The 20,104-nt window shown below is 38.9% G+C and overlaps 1 protein-coding gene across 1 annotated transcript in view; it reads right to left on the bottom strand.

The window, feature by feature from the left end:
* gabra2a (gamma-aminobutyric acid type A receptor subunit alpha2a) overlaps positions 1-17,627 on the bottom strand; it is a 73,367-nt gene extending 55,740 nt beyond the window's left edge. Inside the window, exons 1-4 of the mRNA XM_058616243.1 lie at positions 17,500-17,627; positions 17,298-17,371; positions 13,322-13,434; positions 6,382-6,449 (exon numbers count right to left, since the gene is read on the bottom strand). Coding sequence (XP_058472226.1) covers positions 6,382-6,449; positions 13,322-13,434; positions 17,298-17,362 — 246 coding nt within the window. The 5' untranslated portion in view covers positions 17,363-17,371; positions 17,500-17,627. The remainder of the gene's footprint in view (positions 1-6,381; positions 6,450-13,321; positions 13,435-17,297; positions 17,372-17,499) is intronic.
* Positions 17,628-20,104: the final 2,477 nt, after the last annotated feature.

Here is a 20,104-nt window from a genome sequence, read left to right as displayed (position 1 = left end):
TAATGGGATTAGCATTATCTAAACTCACCTCCAATTTCCACTTATTAGCTGCCATCAACTCTGTCCTCTTCCTACATCTCTCAACTCCCAGGCTCCCTGAACTGTGTACTGCTTGAAAACTTTCAACAAACATATCTGCTTTTTCTTTATTGGAAACTGCTACAATCTCTCCTTTCCGTAACACTGGTATTGATCTGCTTTTATATACCCCTGACATTTTATGTACAGCTGACCACAACTGCCTTACTGGAGTCTCAGGACCTAGTGTACCACAGAACTTCCTCCAACTACATCTCTTCGCCTCTTTAATAGCTCTTCTTGCCACTGCCCTTAGTCTTTTATACTCTGTCACATTAAACGTTATTGGATATTTTTTTAATCTTCTATATGCTACATTCAGATTCCTTACAGCTTCGTCACACTCTTTATTCTACCATGGAACCAGCATACGGGGCCTAGGTGCCTGCTTCACAGGAATGGAACACCGAGCAGCCTTGTGTAAGCTTAAGCTTTGAGCACTCTCCTGAAATGTAAAAATTATATTTAGGGACTTTCTCTTCCACTTCTCTCCTCAAATCCCTTCCAAACCTGCAAATAATTGGATAATGATCGCTACCCAGATTATATTTGTCCATTACATCCCATTCACCAATTCTGGATAAGTTTGAAGAAGCAATTGATAAATCTATATGACTACATGCATTTCTAAGAATATCATATCTAGTTGGCCTTCCATCATTTATCACTCCCAGATCATACTTATCTACAAAATATTCTATTGTTGCACCATTACTATCCCTGTGATCACTGCCCCATAGAGGATTATGAGCATTAAAATCTCCAATCCATATAATGGGACACCTTACCTTCTCCATTATATGATCAAAATCTGACAATATCACAGGTTTACATGGATTATAATAATTGAACACAGTTATAGAATTTTGACCGGTCCAAACCTCCACAGCCAAACACTCGCTACAAGAATAAACATCAACTTTTCTATATTGCAATCCCATCTTAATAAAAGTTGCACAACCCCCACCTGATCTATCAGACCTATCTAACCTCAGACACTCGTATCCTGGGATTACAAAATCCAGACAGGGCTTTAGCCATGTTTCTTGAATGCATATCAAATCTGGTGCCTCTTTAAAATCTTTAACAAATCTCTTTAACTCCTGGCCATTCGCAATCAGACTCCGGGCGTTCCATTGAAGAATATACCACATTCAAATGTTAAGGAATCTCATCATCACTGCTTACACCCTCCAAACTGCTGGTCCTCATCAACTGAGACATGCCCTGATTCTCTATCATGTATTGATGTAACTTTTCTGGGAGCTGCTTTGTTCCGAGGAACCTTTCAGTTTCCCCCACCACTATCCCGATGATGTCTGACCTGTTAGCTGCTTTTTGAGCTCCCACCAACACATCAGTAACAAAAGCCAAAAATTAGTCCTTATTGAAAATCAACATGTCAGAGGGAACCGCCGGCAACAGTTTTGACACATTTCGCTGGCTCCCCATCACTGCTCCTTCCCTGGCAGTGGAAGTGCCGTGAGGTGTCTCCAGGAGCAAGCAAGCTGACTGAACCAGCTCCAAATATTTCACACCATGCTTCCTGTATTCCTCAGGCACTTCCTTCCTGTTACCTGGGGCTCCACCACTGATGTGGTTGCCCCCTGCAGGTTTGGAGTGTCAGGGATCTGTTAGCTGGTGGGATTGTGGCTCTTTGCTCAGTGAACAGGAACATTATTAGAAAGCACAACATAAACGTTAATTTTTATGCAGATGACACTCAGCTTTGTTTATCAATGAGGCCGGACCAAATAAATCAGGTTGTTTAACTCCAGGAATGTCTCAGAGGCATTAAGTCCTGGGTGACCTGTTACTTTCTACTTTTAAACACAGAAACTGACCACATTGTCACTCTAGATGACATCACCATGGCTTCCAGTTCCACTGTTTGACCAGGATATGTAATTTGTGTAGAAAGGAACAAAGCACTTAATGGTCAGGCCCATCATACCTGAAATAATTAGTTTTACCTTATAATTCTAACAGTCTGAATGAGTTGAATGGAAGGCAGAGCCTTCTGTTACCAGGCTCCTCTCCTGTGGAACCAGCTCCCAGCAAACGTTCAGGAGGCGGACACCCTCTTTGTATTTAAAGTTAGATTTAAAACCTTCCTTTTTGATAAAGCTTATACTTAGAGCAGGCTCAGGGAAACCTGAGCATCTCATAGTCATGCTGCTATAGACCTAAACTGATGGGGGAATCCTGTGGTGCACTCACACAGGTTGTGAATATGACTTCATTATTATGAAGTTGTCCACTCATTCATGCATTTTGGTCCAAAATGATTTCCTTTTTTGCTGGTGATTACCACAGGACTTTTGATTTGGTGTGGTGATTTCCTGACAGACTCGCTCTTGCTGCCTTTGCACAGGAAGCATTAATATGGGCATAGTACTGGCAAAATTGTTTTGAGAATTTGGAAGTCATCCTCTCCACCATGCTTTAAAAAAAACTTACAGACTTGTTGCTGTCATTCATTTGGATGCAATGCACTAAAGCAACGGAAAATACCCAAGTAGTGCAAGAAACTGCTCCATGATCATTATGAGATTTTCCTTGATATAGCCCGCTGTGCTCATCATTCAGGCACTGGAGGGTCACCGTGAATTTGATAATACAAAGAAGGCTCTCACCTACATCCACTCCCTAGACTGGTGCCATCACCCATCACGGCCTGTCCACTGTGATGTTGACTTTTTTTTTCCTCTGGACCCTTTCAATTTACAGTAGTTTAACACAATGAAAAGCAAAATGTTTTAGATTACATTTCCAGCAAGTTGATTTTTTCTTCTTTTACCCTTTGGATTTGTATACAGACACCTTTCATCTCCTTCTCTTTACATTTTCTCTCATTTTGGAATTACAATTAGGTAACTTGAACATTAAAGAGTAACTAAACCACTAAACCACTTTTTTCAGGTTAAAACTAGTGTATATGGTTATCTAGAAATATTATTCAGTGATCCAAGTCCAACTCTTAGTAGTTTTGTGTAAAGTGTTTAAATTACATATTTTGTGTTGAAAATAGTGTATGTACTGCCTTCTCTGGCTTAACACCTCCCATTACATTTGAATTTTCTTATTAGCTGGCTCTTATTGGGCTTCCATCACTTTCCCTCACTTTTTTATGTGTGGTGACTTTTATGTAATGTGCGTGTGAGTGTGTGAACTTGAAATTGAAATACATGTGTCTCACACTGAATGCAGCTCTAAGCTGCCACTGGAAATACCACAGCAAGCTGCCCCTGCCACAATTTGTGCTTGCTGTCACTCGATCATCATGCCCCCTGCGTTGCTCAGTCACCCACCCCCCACCACCAACTGATAACTCCGTGCCCACTTTTTGTAGATTTTCAAAATCAGACACTGGGCGGAGTTAGCCTCAGACCAGGGGTTAATATAAAGGATATTTATCATTAAACGAGAGGAGAATACGTTAATGTTTATCCAGTAGATCTGGGGTTTTTTTCCCCTAGCCCTCTGTTTTTAGGAATTACTTTTGGGATTGCTGCCATGAATAGGATGGGACCTCAAATACTAAGTGGACGTTTTATTACCCAAATGATGGATATGTGGGATGAAAGGCAATATGTACTCAATATTTCCATTTTATAATTCCCCCTCACACATATGGACAGTGAAATACGCTTAATGATCATTGCAGAGGGGATTGTCTTTTCAGCATCATGCTCAAGAGATGCCAGTTGACGATAACAGGTCATCTGATGTTAATTTTTTATCCTGTTTTTTTTTACTTTTGTATGTTTGTTTTAAAGGAGACATATTATACCCTATTTCCCCAAGTTAAAATAGTTCCCTGGTGTCCTAATGAACATGTCTGTGACATGCTTTGGTCAAAATACCATAAGGATGAAGCACCATAGCAGTTCAATAACCCTGCCAAAACCGCCCCTTTCAGAACACTCGATTTTGTGCCTGGTCCCTTTATATGCAAATGAGACGCAGGCAAACACACACCCACTTCTTCCAGGGGGTTTCTGATTTGTCCTTTTTACTGCGCTCACTCGCTCAGCTCCTGTTCCCTCCACTCCATCCTCTCCCCCTCCCTCCACTAGTTCTCTGACAATATCAACATGGCAGCGTGCACGGAAAACAGCGAGGATGCCGTCACAGGAAGAGACTTTCAACACAAGGATCAAGCCGAACAGTGCCAAACAGTAAATCATTTAAAAACACTTAGGTACAGCACCGCTGATCGCCAGCGGCGAGCTGCATAAACTGCCGCTGTATGTGACTGTATCAGACTGAGTCTGTGCTCCGGAGACCTCGCCACCACTGAGCTGCATAAACTGCCGCTGTATGTGACTGTGTGCTCCCGTCATGGAGGACGTACTGAACAAATATTTTTAATTAGGACGTGTCAGAATGGTCAGTTATGAGCTCTATTTGACCTTTTCTTAAGTACGTCGCTGACTAAATACGGCGACCGCTGGCCGTAGTCTGATGCGAAGTGGTGCGAACACACGAACACACAAACACACGTTTGCTGACTTTATCCGGCACATTAGCTTCATATATAAAATCCTCTGAGGTTGGAAGTTTGTGTAAAACACTGTGCTCCACAGTCCCCTTTAATGATAATGATGCACCTTTCTTCATCAGCCATAGTGTTGCAGCATTTAAATACATGAGAATGCTGTTCAGTTCCATAGCGTAAAAAAGCTGTGTGATAAACCTAAACCGACAATTACCGACAATTAAATTCATCTGGAACTAATTTTATGAGCACACAATTGTTGCAGGAATAGCCACAAGGCTCAGTTTTTGGACCTGTCCTTTTCAGTTTATATGCCATCTTGCATGTTCTGAAGTTGAAACCCTAATGCACTTGCATGACACTGGCCTATAAACATAGTAAAGACAGACAGATTTCTGATTGACTCTTAGAGACTTGCCTGACAAATTAAAATGAAAGGATCCAGTCTTTCATGTATTAGCCGTTGTATATTGATGTATTCATAATTGTCTTTTAAGAGGCAAATGAAGAAGGTGTATAACACTGTAAAATTAATTTCAATTACCTTTACGATTATGACGTATTGTCTTCCCCAAGATGCTGTAAAACTGTACATGGACTCAATGTTTTTTTGAAAATATATTTATGATGCATTACAAGTTTCAGGCTGGAAAAAAAACACTAAAACCACTGAAAACACTTTACAAACAAATACTTCATATATAAGTCAATCAAGCTACCATCATTGTGGCATCATTTATAGGCAAAATCTTCTAACCTGAAGTTAATTTAGAATAAGTACATTTTGGCACACACAGCAATTAGTGATAGTGAATTTGTCCTCTGCATTTAACCCATCCTTATTACACACCAGCAGTAAACACATACAAGCCGGGCCCAGGAGCAGTGGCCACAATTACCTGTGGAGGATAGAATGGGGGATTGGGTGTCTTGCTCAGGGACATTTTGTACCAGATTTGAACAAGCAACCTTCCAGTTACAAGCCCAATATCTTTCCTCTTAGCCATGGGCTGCCCATTCAGAGCATCTGGCCAGTGTAAGCCTAAAGAGTTCGAAGAGTAATAAAAGGACTCAATAACATTTCACTTAGCACAGGTGCAGAGTTTGGAAAGTCAGTCATCTTTGTCTGGACTTTAAATTCATGATGAAATTAGTGTATAAAAAACCAAACCTAAAATCAATCCAGCTGTTATCCCATCACACAGTGTAAATATTAATGTTGTTAATGTTTTATGTTGTAAATGTGTGAACTGATCATTTTACAGTTTTCCAGCTTTGAGACAGCTATAAAACATTTTAAATAAACAGTATGTTGTTCTGCTGTGATATGGTGACATTATTGTCATGTGTTAAAAGGCACATTAAATTAGTTGATTAAAATCCATAGCCAGTCTGTAGTAAGTGTAAAACAATTGACAATATAAGTTGGGATTTCAAGCATGTGTTATGTGAACACTCTACAAAACGAAATGTCTCTATGAAATGAATAAAAGTAATGATTTGTTGTGTCTTTGTAAAGTATTAATTTCAGTTTATAAGATTTGTTTACATGTAAAACACAGTTGTCAGATTATAACATATAAGTGGGTACGGAATAGCACTCTGATTCAACACTCCTGTAATAAATGTTTTACAATAAAATCCCTATTAAGAAATTAGAATTTATGTTAACTACATACCAAAAGACTTATAATGGTGGAAAGTACTGTACCTACCTGACCTCAGCCTCTACGCTGTTGTTTGTGTGTAGTCAAGGCCTTTATTGATGCACGGTGAAAGTTACAGTGAAATGTGTGACTTACCATATCTGTGTCAGACACTGGGCCAAAACTGGTCACATAGATGTCAGTCTTCACCTCCGTTACTCGGTCTACACAGAAAAAGAATGACACTGTATTAAAAAAACATCAGAAGCTATTATGTCTTTAAGACAGACCATTTTAAAAATAAAGGTCAAAATTGAAACTGCCCCATGTGAATGAGGTTTTGCTCACAACTGGAGGATGGAGCGTGAGATCATTAGTCAGATTGCTGCAGTCCCATCAGTAACAGAAATGATTATGATCAAAGTAAGGGTAACTCTTCATTAATCCAACAATGGAAACAGAAATTGTCAAAAGTTTTAAAAATATGAAGTCTACAGATTCATCTGATATTGACATGAAATTGCTGAAAACCACAAAAGAATTCATAGTGCAACCATTGGTAAAAATTATCAGCCATTTAAAACAGGCATTTTTCTTGATAAAATGAAGGTAGCAAAAGTAATTCCTATATACAAACAAGACAAACGAGGCAAACTATAGACCAATTTCAGTGCTCTTTCAATTTTCTCTCAATTAAGTGATGATCAGTGTGGCTTTGGTAAAAGTAGTTCCACCTCAGTGGCAACTATCAAAATTATTGAAGACTTATCCACCACAATTGACAATTTTATTGAAATGAAGAAGGCATTTGACACAATAGATCACAATATTTTATTACAAAAACTAGAGGATAGAGATGGGATTTATGGCTCTTTGAAAGAAGCCAGATATTGAGGAGCCGTTCCTTTTGAAGAGCCATTCAAAAGACTGGCTCACTATTCTGGATCTTTGTATAAAATGTGTCTTACTGTAAATATAGCTATTTTGACTTGTTAATCATGCCACACCTTTTTATTTCAGGCACAATAAAAAACTAAGCAAAATTATACTAAACTTAAAATATATAAATATAGAAAACAAGTTTCAAGTATAACCCTGCAGAGGACTCCTGAACTGTCCTTGGTAACATTAGTACACATTTTAGTAAAACATATTTGAGACAGGCTTGAAAGAAATATTATTTTGGCATATGTTACATTTTGCTTTGCCCTTCTTTTCATCAGAAATGCTGCTGCACTCACTGCAGGAACTACCTTCCTGCAATGAGTCTTAACTACTTCTTTGCTTGACCCTTTAGTTTGTTGGTGTCTTGTACAATAACTGCAAACAAATTAAAACCTATGTCCCTAAATCCTCCATTTTCCAGAGTTTCTGATTCATCTTTTTTGGGGAGTTTTTTCTCTCCACTGATGCCTAGTGCTTGCTCATTGTGTGAACTGTTGGGTTTCTCTGCGCTCCATGATGTTGTCTATGTACAGTGCCTTGAGATAATGTATGTTATGATTTGGCGCTATACTACGACGGAGTATTAGGGCCACATTGAGAAAAAAAAAATCACAGACTTCGAGAATAAAGTCGTTAATTAACGAGATTAACAAGAGACTGTGTTTTTATGTAACTTCAGGGTCTGTAGATTCATCCAGTCCAGATTTGAGAAGTCCAGTTTAGAGAAGTCCTATATGCTGAAAAAACTGTGAAATGTGCCTTTATTACACTTTCACATATAGAATAAAGGTTTCACAAATCAGTGACTGTGTTATAATGAATCTGGGTCTGTAGATTAATCTAGTCCATATTTGAGAGGTTTAGGCATAGTGGTTTTTGATAAGGACCTGGTCTAATGAGGTCTAATATAAAACAAAAACGATGCTTTTAGCGTTTTCATAAATAAAATAAAAGTTTCACAAATACAATTGTGGGTGTCAGGCAAAGTTAATGTCTTTCCTAAAATGTCTGAAATGTTTTCACATCAAGAAGTGTCACAAAAAACAGTGGACAAACAGTCGCACTCCACATTAAAGGCGACATAGACCGGAAGCTCCAATTAATGCTGTGTTTGTGTGTGTATCTGCGTCATAACCTTGTTTATGAAACCCTAAAGTTTCAGAACAAACAGTTCAGCCACTGCTGAGAAAATAGGGTTTTATTGTTTTCCTGGGCTCTGCGAAGCAGATCGACACTTCCGTTTGCTGATGATGTCATCAGAAATCGTCACCACTCCTCTCACCACCTTAGCGCCTCCTGGTGCGGGCACTAGTCCGGGCACATCCGGTTGCGTACATTCAACCGCAGAAGAAGAAGAACTACTCTCGTTGTTGCTGCTGAGATGCAGAGCATCCACCGTGCCAGAGGGGGAGCTGTGTATCTGAGAGCTGGCCTACCAATTACGTCACTTCCAGGTACCTGGCCAATCACAGGACAGTGGGAAAGCCCTCGCTGGCTGGCCAATCACAACACAGTCCACATTCTGGGGGTGTGATTTTGGTCTGAAACAGCGCGGCTGACAAGAGCGTCAGTGAGGAGATATTTGATCTGCTCGTTTGCAGTGATTAGGAGGTTTTTAACCATGAAAACAAGTTAATATATGTAAGTAGACCTCCATAACTAACATATATGTGTGATACAAGCATTCGATGTCACCTTTAAGTTAATTTCCCCTTAACTTTCCCCTTAAGTGCCAAATCGGAAGCTAACTTCAGCGTTGTCCCATAAGTGCAGCTCATGGCACTGTGACATCCTAGTTACCAGCAGAGTTAGTTGAACGTAGCAAACTGCAGCAATGGTACCTGTACCTGAACCCTAACCCAGTGTATTTATTGTAAGTCGCTTTGGATAAAAGTGTCTGCTAAATGACATGCAATGGGTCAAAATCCAGCTCCCTTTATTACACTGTAAAAATGATTCTTTGGCCCACTGAACATTACTTTACCCACATAAATAATGTGTAAATTACACAAGAAACTACTGTTTCAGCCTATTTACTCAAAATTGTCAAAAAATCAGTCAGGATATGAACAGGACATTTATTCATTGTGCATTTTGTTGGATTTGGGCAGCGATACATGTGAGTATGTACTGTGCTTTTTGATGTTACTGTTTGTCAGCTAAAGTCAGTGTTTGGATAGTCGGTCCATTTAGCCGGCTAGCACGTTTTCACACGTGCTAGGTAGCTAGCCTGGCCTACACTGAATGTGCCTCATGATCATGACTTTATGGGGAAATTCATATTTTTGACTCAATAACACTGTACCACACTTTGACTGCCTGCTCATTGTAAAGTGACGTAGCCCTATTCGCACAGGATCAGTATCACCTGTGCAGCTTTTTTTTTTATTAAAAAAAACTAATTACCTCTGCATCTGTGTAAAGTGTGGCAGATTTGCATGTTTAGTTTAGATTCACCATGCTAATGCAATCTTAACACAACAACCTTGCAAATAAATCTTACCTTCACTGAGGTGATCTTGATGGTAATTTTGAATGCTGTATGTTGATACATACAGCATTTCCAGTGTACTGTTGAAATGGTACTGCATTATATATAAACATGTTCTAAGATTTCACATTGTATCACTGTCAGCATAACATAATTCAGCAGCAACACAAAATGTAGCCTCCAAAGTGACCAATTGAATCAATTGTTGCAGGATCAAATCAACTGAGCAGCCATGATTGTTGCAAAACAGCTTAAGAAATATGCTTTGATTTTATAACTATTTGTTTCACATCATGGAAGAGTTGTTTACATCCCTAAACTGAGGGAGATGTTTGGGACCAAAGGCGGAGTTGCAAAAAAAAATTAGGCCTATGCTCGACTCACTCAGTCAGGTAAAGTTACCTGACTTTAACATTATTTGTGTTTCTCTTTATGCATGAGTGAGTTTAAATTTGTACAGTGTAACTCTCCAAAAAATCATGTCTGTAAAAGCAGAAACAAATAGAGGATATACCATCATACGCTGCTTGATGGAGTTCCTTGGATCATCATTTTATCACAGTCATTTTTTTTGCATATGTTGATGTTAACCATGTCTACTCTTCAATTGCACATGGTGATCTTTACAGGTTAGCAACTCAAGCCAGTATGAGGAGAGGGAATGACTTGCCACACACTGGCTTGAATTGCTAACCTGTAAAGCAAGCCAGTATATGGTAAGCCCTTTTTAATTGCAATTTTGGAGCAATAGATTTACATTACATAGACCTACATTTAATATAATCAAATTGGCATTGAACAAATGTGAAATAATAAAAACAGACATATGTTTTTCTATTTAAAGTTTTTCTAAGTTTCCCCTTATTTCCCCTTTTAGTTTTTTAAATCCTAAAATTTGTTTTTCAGTAAAACATTACATTGAATCTAATACACTTGTCTGCTTTTACTTCCTCTAGGTCAGGAGATCAGAGGTAGACCATTTTAAATTGAACTGATTTAAAAAAAAAAGAAGATGCGATTAAAAAGTAAGATTAATAACTAATTTAGGCCAAGAAAAGGAAGTATATATTCCTTTTCTTACATAATAACATATCTTGTGCCTGACTTGTCTTTATCAAAGAAAAAGCAAAATGGTCATATAATTGCTTACTTAATAATGTTTTACTTCTGTTACATTATTGTACATACAGTCGACACATGTTTAGCCACTTTGAAATTAATAGTCTCTTTCATATTCTAGAGCTATAATGACAACATGTACCGTAACTGCAGCTGAGTGCTGATCAATTCATGTGTTTTGACAGGATGTCATCAACGAAATTGTCACTCATGATGCTTGTGTTTTTGAATCTGCAGCTCGTTTCTCCTCCTGCATGTGTTTTGGGTCGTGGCAGTGCGTTTGCCCCCGTCAGCCACCGTATATGAAGGCCCCACCCCTGCCAATGTGTCCATCATCATAGAGGGAACTGAGGTTCTTGATGACTGTGATAAACACTTGCCCTCTGCTCATGGGCTCAATCTATGCATTGAACTTAAGCTCTGGCGAGATTCCAAGCGAGCTGAGCTGATACTGACGTCGTCAGACTGCTGTGCAGTGATTGGTCAGAGTGCCATCACAGGAAAAGGCATGAGCAAGACGTTTGAAACAAGAATCAAAACGAACAATGCCGAATTGTAGATCACTTAAAAAGACTTAACAATCCTGAAAATGTGTGTTATCTCCAACATTTAGCATGGAAATGTCTAAAATCTCATCATTTAACAAAGGAACAGGGTGTATTTAGTGACAGCACTGCTGAAAGCCAGCAATTACGAGCATTACATTACATTACATGTCATTTAGCAGACGCTTTTATCCAAAGCGACTTACAATAAGTGCATTTATACAATTGGGTACAAATAAGAACTAGAAGTAAGTAAGAGCCAAACTTTGAAGTGCTAGTCATAAGTGTGATGTATAAGCAAGTTTTTTTTTTTGTCATCGCCGTCGTCTTAGTCGAGGTAGAGTCGGAAGAAATGTGTTTTTAGTCGGCGACGGAAGATATGGAGGCTTTCCGCTGTTCGGATGTCGATGGGGAGCTCGTTCCACCGTTTCGGAGCTAGGACAGTGAACAGTCTCAAGTTCTGCGAATGCCTCTGCGATCCTCTCAGTGAGGGGGCAGCAAGCCGGTTTGCCGATGCAGAGCGGAGTGGCAGTGGCGGGCTGGGGTGTAGGTTTTGATCATGTCCTGGATGTAGGCTGGACCGGATCCGTTTGTAGCATGAAATGCAAGCACTAGAGTCTTGAAGCGGATGCGAGCAGCTACAGGAAGCCAGTGAAGGGAGCGGAGGAGCGGTGTAGTATGGGAGAAGTTGAAGACCAGTCGAGCTGCTGCATTCTGGATGAGTTGCAGGGAGACCAGCCAGGAGGGAGCTGCAGAGCCTGGACCACAACCTGTGCTGCCTTCTGGGTTAGAAGAGGCCGTATCCTTCTGATGTTGTGCAACATGTATCTGCAAGATCGAGCTGTTGCAGCAATGTTGGTAGTGAGGGAGAGATGGTCATCAAGTGTCACACCCAGGTTCCTTGCGGTATGAGAAGGAGCTACGACAGAGTTGTCGAGGGTGATGGTTAGATCTGTGGTGAGAGAGCCCTTTCCTGGGAGAAAAAGAAACTCAGTCTGGTTGAGATTGAGCTTCAGGTGATGGTCAGACATCCAAGCGGAGATCCGTTCTGCTACATGAGCAGCGAGCCACATTGCAAACCCTGCTCGCTGAGGCGAGCTGGGACCATGTAGTGGAAAAACCACTAGTTTTGTAAAGTTGCAGGTTTACCTTTGAACTCTTCCATCGTGAATAACAGTTTTTGCCTTGAGAATTTCACAGGACAGTAGTACTAAACTTAAGAGAGAGTTTTTGGCAGCCCCAATGTAGGTGCAGAGTTTCTGTGGGAAGCACCTGACTTGATTGTGTTGTGTAAAAACGTAATAAAGGTGCTGTTGCTTAATACTATATAACTTTATTTTGCAGTAACTTTATTTTAATACATCTTTAAAAAAACACACACAAGCCAATGTAAGTCAGAGCAGTGATGTAAAATTAGGCAAAATATAATGTGAATAATACTTAATTTTTAAATCTGGATAAAAAAAAGCCATACCTTTTAAGAGATTTGTATTTAAAGTAAAATGTGAAGTGACAAATAATTCCAAATAGAGATAAATGGTGTATTCCAATATCAGTAATTTGTGTCTGCTTGTAGAATCTACTTGAGAATAGCTTTACAATTAAAAGCCAGTCCACGTAAAAGTTATTATTGATTACTGAGTAAATATTAGTGACAGACGGATAATTCTAAGATAAATATTTTAATATCAGTAATTAATAACTGCTAGTAGAGTTTACAGAGTTTAAAGTAAAATGCACTAAGAATGTCTGTATGGAAATTGTTACCTAGGTTTTTTTTAAGTATACATCACTCCAAAAAAAAATTCAGTGTAGGTATACAGTGTCTGTACAATTAAATGCAGTCCACTGCAACAGCTGTGGACTGCAACATGTGTCATAGACACATGTTGCCTGTCTTATTTTTTACTATTTTAGGAGTTGACTGTGAGTTAATGGCAACTAATTTAGTGATGCACATACAGCATACATGTGTGAGTAGTCATCCAGATCTTACCACCCAGGCCAGGTCTCAGTCTGTTGTCATATCCGTCCAGCAGACTGTCCAGGATCTTGGTGAAGGTTGTGATGTCTTTGGAGGTGCTTGTGGAATTGGAGTCTGCTTTAGACCTAAATAAAAGACACATGTGGTTATGGACACAGGCAAACAAAGCTACAAATACCAGACCCTGTAAAAATAATTTCTCAAGGAGTCTCCTCTGGAACAATTTGATGAAATTTGTAATGAATTAACTATTTCAGATAACAAAGTGAAAACCGATTTAGAAAAACAAAAAATCTGAGATTTTCCTTTTTTACAGAAGATGCAAGTTGAAATTTCAAAGAAGCCATTCCATGTTTCAAATGATAGTATTTTGGGTCTTAAAACCACAAACTTTGCATTTACATTAGGGTTTTTTGATCGCTGTGAACCACTTCCGAGTTGGGGTGTGCTATCACATTCCAGTGCTTTCGTTGTTTTTTCGGCCAATCAGCTGCACGTCAAAGAGCTATAAGAGCGAAGCAGCTCCTGCTGTGGAGGCTCTACCTCGAGAAGCTGCATGTGTTTTCAACATTGAATGGAAGTACAAGGAAAAAAGCATTGCAGAAAAAACTACATCGTGGCTGTTACAGCGCAAATCTTTGGCAAAGACAGATGTTTCTGGTCATGCCAACTTTGTCCAGAGCTTATGTACAACAAACGGATGGATTCTTGGCCAAAAGAGAGTGGCAGAGAATAATTGGACACCTTGAGGAAAACAGACATACAGTAGTTACTTCTGAGACCCCGCGATGAAAAGAAAGCACCCCAAACCTCTTATTAACCTCCTGTCTTCTTATGAGGTGAGTTTTTATTAACGTTGTTAATCTACGTTACGTTAGTCACATAGAGGGAATGTTTTGGGAGTTGCTGGTCTTTTGGGACTTGCCGGTGTTTTGGGACTTGCTAGCGTTTTGGGACTTGCCGGTGTTTTGGGTCTTGCTGGTGTTCTGATTGTTTGTGTGTGTTTTCTGTTCTGCATGTTTTGGGGTTTGTTTGTGTTTTCGCTTCTGTGTGTGTCTTAGTTTTCGTTTGTGTTTTTGAATCTGCAGCTTGTTTCTTCTCCTGCATGTGTTTTGGGTCATTGCAGTCGGCCACCGTACTATCCAGTTCTTATATTAAATCCATGATACACAGCAGATATCGCAGCAGGACCACATAAATTCAGCAGTATTCAGCACGAGCAGGAAAGGAAGTAGGAAAATAAAACATTTGGTTTACTTTTCAGAATAAAATATTCCATGTTGAAACCACATCTTATTTCACTTCACTACATCACAGAATTCGGTCAGTAGAAATACTGCTCTGTTTGTTGTGTTTACAACATTTACGCTGTATTTCCATGCGAGAAGAACACCAAAAAAAACTAGTCTTGCTAATTCAAGACAGTTGTATGAATGAACTACGCAGCACAATCTGCCTTCCCATCATCGATTCATAGATTAATAATTTATTAAGAAATGCGTGAGAAATGTCATATGTGGTGTGGGAGTGTGTAAATTCAACTAAATAGATTTTTCATCCTTCAGTCTTGTTTTGGTCGTAATACTACATATAAAACCTGTTTAATATTAACATGTTTACGTGGTCAAGTAAATCTCTTCATCTCGATCAAATAGTCCCTGCTTCTGTTCTCTTAACTGCTGGCTTTCTTTTTGCATACGTTCACCAGTTAGTCTTATGATCCCTGAAGTGACCCCTGAACTATGTGAAAGCTCTGTATTTTATGTCCAGATCTTTTAACCTAGGTTTACGACCAACATTCCTTTTTCCATTTGCATCAGGGTTTCTAATGTCTTATTGCCTGGGAAATTTTGGGGTCCAGGAGGAGAAACTGAGATTAGTTCTGATTCATTATTGATAATTCTGACAAAATAGTATTTAAATCTGAATACTGAATATATGACCTCATATTAAGGTGCAGAGAGAATAAGCTGCTCATGAAATTCTTCTGATTCAAAGCTAAACTCAGTAACAATATTATCCATCTCATCTCTTTTTATTTATTTACGTTTTTTATTTAATAAATTATTTATATATTATATCAGAGTTTCCGCCTTTTTCTGTCTCTTCAGTTCCTATACCGCTGGGTAGCAAGGCCAACTTGACCTTCAATGTGTTCCGGGCTTCACCTTCACAATTGCGCACAACCAGCGTAGACGGGAGAATTTATGAGGAAAACCCTTAGCTGTATCCTCCATCTCCAGGCTTATTTCAACAAGCTAGCTACCCTTTAAACCTATGCACAACCCTATATAACTCAACTAAATTCAACTAAATGCTCTCTCATTAAGTACTCCTATTTCAGGCAAGTTTCCTATTTAGTTGATCCACCTTTTTAACCTTGACCTCCTTTCCTCCTGTTTTAAACAGACAGGTCCCTCTCCAGTGAAAGGGCTGGCCAAGTTTTTAGAGGTCAGTTGCCTCAACCAAGCTTTGGATTCTAAATACTAAACAGGGCAATGTGTGGAAAATGAATGAAACAGCTCCCAAAAAGAAGAAATATGTGTCCAAATTAGTTACTATATAAGACAAATAAAGGACTATCTTATCTTATCTTAAATGTCAGGCAAATGTGTAATATATGTCCAGTTTTTATTTAGTTTTATTTTAATATGAACTAAACATTTAAATAAATACAGTATATGTGATTTTTTTTGTTGTTGATGAAAACTATAATGACGAAAAGGGGTAAAATATTTAATATAAAAATAGACAAAAATATTAGGGATGGACAAATTGGGAAGAGATAATAATAATAATAATAACAAGTGATCCAATCAGAACGAATATCTTTGTGGTTAGGTTGATCTAACCAGATGCCAACAAAGAGGAGGACACACGGTGAAAGCAGCAGAAATGACAGCATTAGCAAATGATTTTATGGAAGAAAGAAAGAACTGTTTGTAAACCAAGTGACATCTGGAGGCAAGTCATCCAGATATCCATGCAAAATATCAGTAAAGCTCACTCACTAATGCTCTTTTATCAGCTCAACTGTTGTGCTGTCACTAAATTAAAAATGTAGTTCAAACTAAAACAAGGGAATCAGAGATGGCAGACTTCACCCCATTCATGCAACAAGCATCTGTCAGCCTAGGTGTGTAACAGACTCTGTGGCACGATGGTGTGGTGTCTGTTCAAATCCATGTCAAGGTTAAAAATCTTACGCTCTGCCTCTGTTGCTCATATTGAAGCAAAGCCACACAGAGCCACCAAAAACATTACTTCTCGACTGAGGATGTGGTCAGGGTGACATGCTGAAGATAATAAGTCCAAGTCTAATGTTTTACTGTCTTAAAATTCAAACAAACATGTAAGAAATAGAAAAAATCTAAAGTAATTTACTTAATGTTCAATATGGGACCACACAAAAAAGTGTAATATAGATATGGTCATATGAGGGAGAATAGAGCTGAAATGTATGTGTGTGTACACATGTACTGTATACATTATTGTTATATTAATCTTTATATATTAATAATGGAGAATGATGGAGAAACATTTAATAATAATAATTTCATTAGATAGATAAAATATTAAGATATTTACTACACTAAACTAAAGCATGTCAGAAGAAAATATGACTGAAACGAAATGCCATTTTATTCAAAAAACTATGAGTAAAACTACATTTTGCTATCAAAATGAACATCACTAACCTCTTCTGGTATCTTTTATTTACTGAACATCTTCAAAATTATTTGTGTTTATTGATTTAGTAATACGGACAGACATACACACCTCATGTGTGATTGTATGAGTGTAACAGTGTGGTACCAGTAGAAGTAACACTTTTACCTCCGCAAAACAACAACAAAAACAACATTTCATATTGAACAATACGAAATGTCACGAGGGTCGTGTATCTCTGTGCTCCAGCTGCGCGTGCGCGTGCAGAGGAAATGAACGCGCATCGTCTGTTAATGTGAAAAAAACAGGTATCGCTCACCTTGTCAGCCACAGTGTGATCACAGACACCATCACATATCGAGCGCTCCATCCTTCTCTCATCATCGCTGAGTCCTGGAAACAAGACGAGAAGCGCTGTCAGATCTCGAACACGTAAATCCCTAACCCTAACCAATTAATGGCTAACCCTAATCTCAACCTGACTACAATTCAAATCTAAACCATAAACTTAACCTGAGTACCTGAAACGCGAGAGGGGTTCCCGTGGTTTGCCAAGAAAAGAAAGACGCGGTGGAGGAAAAAGAAAATGAGGCAATCCTAGAGAGGCGAGCGTGGTCACAGTGCGTCCATTCTGCCAACTCCCCCGAGAACAGAGTTCCCACAGCTGCAGCACACTCTCTGACCTCAGAGGGAAGACTGTTGCGAAAGATGCGCTCTCTCATGCGCACTGAGAATGAACAGTCGGAGTGGTCCGCAGGAGACGCGTCTGTCTCCCAGTCCCAGACCTGCACACATTCATTCAAAATCAGTTGATATCCATAGTTGATCCTATAATTTAGATATTCAGAGATTTATTCCTGCTATTGAGCGAAGTAAGCGTTTGAATGTAGATTTGAACCTTAATTGACGGACAACAACAAATTAAACTGAGGTGAAATTTACAGAAGCAATAAAGGGCAAGTAGAAGGTTAGGAATTACACCAGAAAACTATTTTCCTCACCACATGAGTTTCTGCATAAATGAGTTAAGATAAGCCCTTTTTGGCAGTAACTAACACTTGTGACAGTTTCATTCATGGTGCCATCATCCATTCTTACACACCTAAAACAATGAACTTGACAGAATGTGTTATACAGAATGTACAAATGTAATATTCCATTGGGATGCGGAGCAGTACATACAGAAACCCTTTTTGAATTGTCTTTTGCAAATTAATTTTCTTACAGCCATTAATGAGCCAGGAAAATATTATGTAGATAGTGAGTAAAGTTTATAATTTGCAAAAAGTAATAAAAGTGTGTGTACATTTCTTGTGACATATTTACAGCCAGGTTGCAAGATTTTTGCCCAAGGACTCAAGGACTATCACTTTAAAGGCAACATAGACCGGAAGCTCCAATTTGGTCTGAAACAGCGCGGCTGTTCTCTGTCTCCCTCTCTTTTTCTTGTTTGATTTAACGTGTTGTTGCTACTACGTTACTAATGTAACTTTATGTGCTAGTTTGAATACCCATGGTTATTGTTTTTGTTTGCTTGTTTATTTTATTTTGTTTTTGGTTGTGTGTGTGTGTTGTGTGTATTATTTGCCACAGAGTGAACTATTTTTAACATTGGTAGGTGAATTCTGTGCAGTGTCTGTTCCACTTAGCCATTGTTATTATGGAGGAGGAAGTGCAACAGCTTAGACCTGGTCAGCTCAGGGCCGATAATTAGCGTCTATTGCGGAAAAGGGCTGTGTCTCCAGTGGGTCCTATAGCACAGCTAACCGAGATTCTCCGGCATCTGAGACCTCAGTTTCAGGCTCTAGTGCTCCTGTTACAGAGTGGTTGGTGGTAGTGCCTATAGAGACCGTAGGTGTCCTATGTTCAATGATAGGACAGGGATAGGGATAGCCGAGTGGACAGAGAGGAGATACAGGCATGCATGCATGTCTGCTATCTTTCTGTTGTGGACCAGGCCATCTTTATTTTTGATCATAGAAGGAGAGGCAAGGGAAGAGATTAAATATCGAACCAGTGTGGAGCTTGGGGACCTCATTAAGGTTTAAAACATTTTAAAGGAGTTGTATGCGCTCATAAAAATGACTAATTGGATGAACTCAATTCAATTTTGGGCAGGTTTTCCATCCAATAAATATATGTTCCCATAATTGAGATTAATTAAATTAATTCAACGTAATTGTTTTGTGACGGTGTAAATTAAACAATATCCATTGATTGAATATTAAGTATTTTAGCTAGACCAACTAAATTTTATCTAATACTACTAAAGTAATAAACTTTATTTAACTTAATTAAATTCATTAATGTATACCTTAATCAATGTATTCTAATCAACTGTGTATAATACAATTCATTAATGTTTTCCCAAATCACAATAATATATATATATATATATATATATATAACATAATATAATATAATATTTAACCCCCCCACTGAATATACATGAAAAAAAATCTGGTCAAGATTTTTTTATTTAAAAACTTCTTAAAACCAAAAATGCTTCAAATCAAAATAGTGTCATTTTGAACAACATACACCAAAGAATTTGTCAAACATTGTTAATCAACGCACTCTTTGGGGCCCTTGTAAAGCTGTACATGTGCAACAACAGCCTAGTGTTGATATTATGACCATCTGATATGATGGTTGACCATTTGAACACATAATTCAAAGTACTTAACAAAACAGTCGAATCTCACTGAACAAATTAGGACATGAAGGTGAACCGGGTTTCGGAACATGAAACAAAAGTGTGGAGGCTGCCGCTGTGGGAACTGTCAGCCGGGTGGAAAAGAAATGACTCTTGCCGAGGAGCGAGAACTCCAAGTGGTGAAAGATGGTCTCACCTACGTCACAGGAGACGCCCACAGCAAAGAACCACACTGGCATACCAGATATCCATGGGTAGAGGACCCAGACTCCCTGCCGAACAATAAAAGGACTGTGGAGGCCACATTCCTCAGGACGGAAAAGCAACTGGCCAAAGAACCTGAATGGAAAGCTGCCTATACTGCTCAAGTCCATGACATGATAGATCGGAAAGCTGCAACCAAGTTATCCAGAGACACAGTGATCAACTGGCATGGGCCAGTATGGTACGTGAGTCACCTCATTGCTCCA

The sequence above is a fragment of the Solea solea genome, chromosome 18 (assembly GCF_958295425.1).
Source record: "Solea solea chromosome 18, fSolSol10.1, whole genome shotgun sequence".
Taxonomy (NCBI): domain Eukaryota; kingdom Metazoa; phylum Chordata; class Actinopteri; order Pleuronectiformes; family Soleidae; genus Solea; species Solea solea.
Note: the sequence above shows the minus strand (reverse complement) of the source record. Positions and strands in the feature narration are given on the sequence as shown.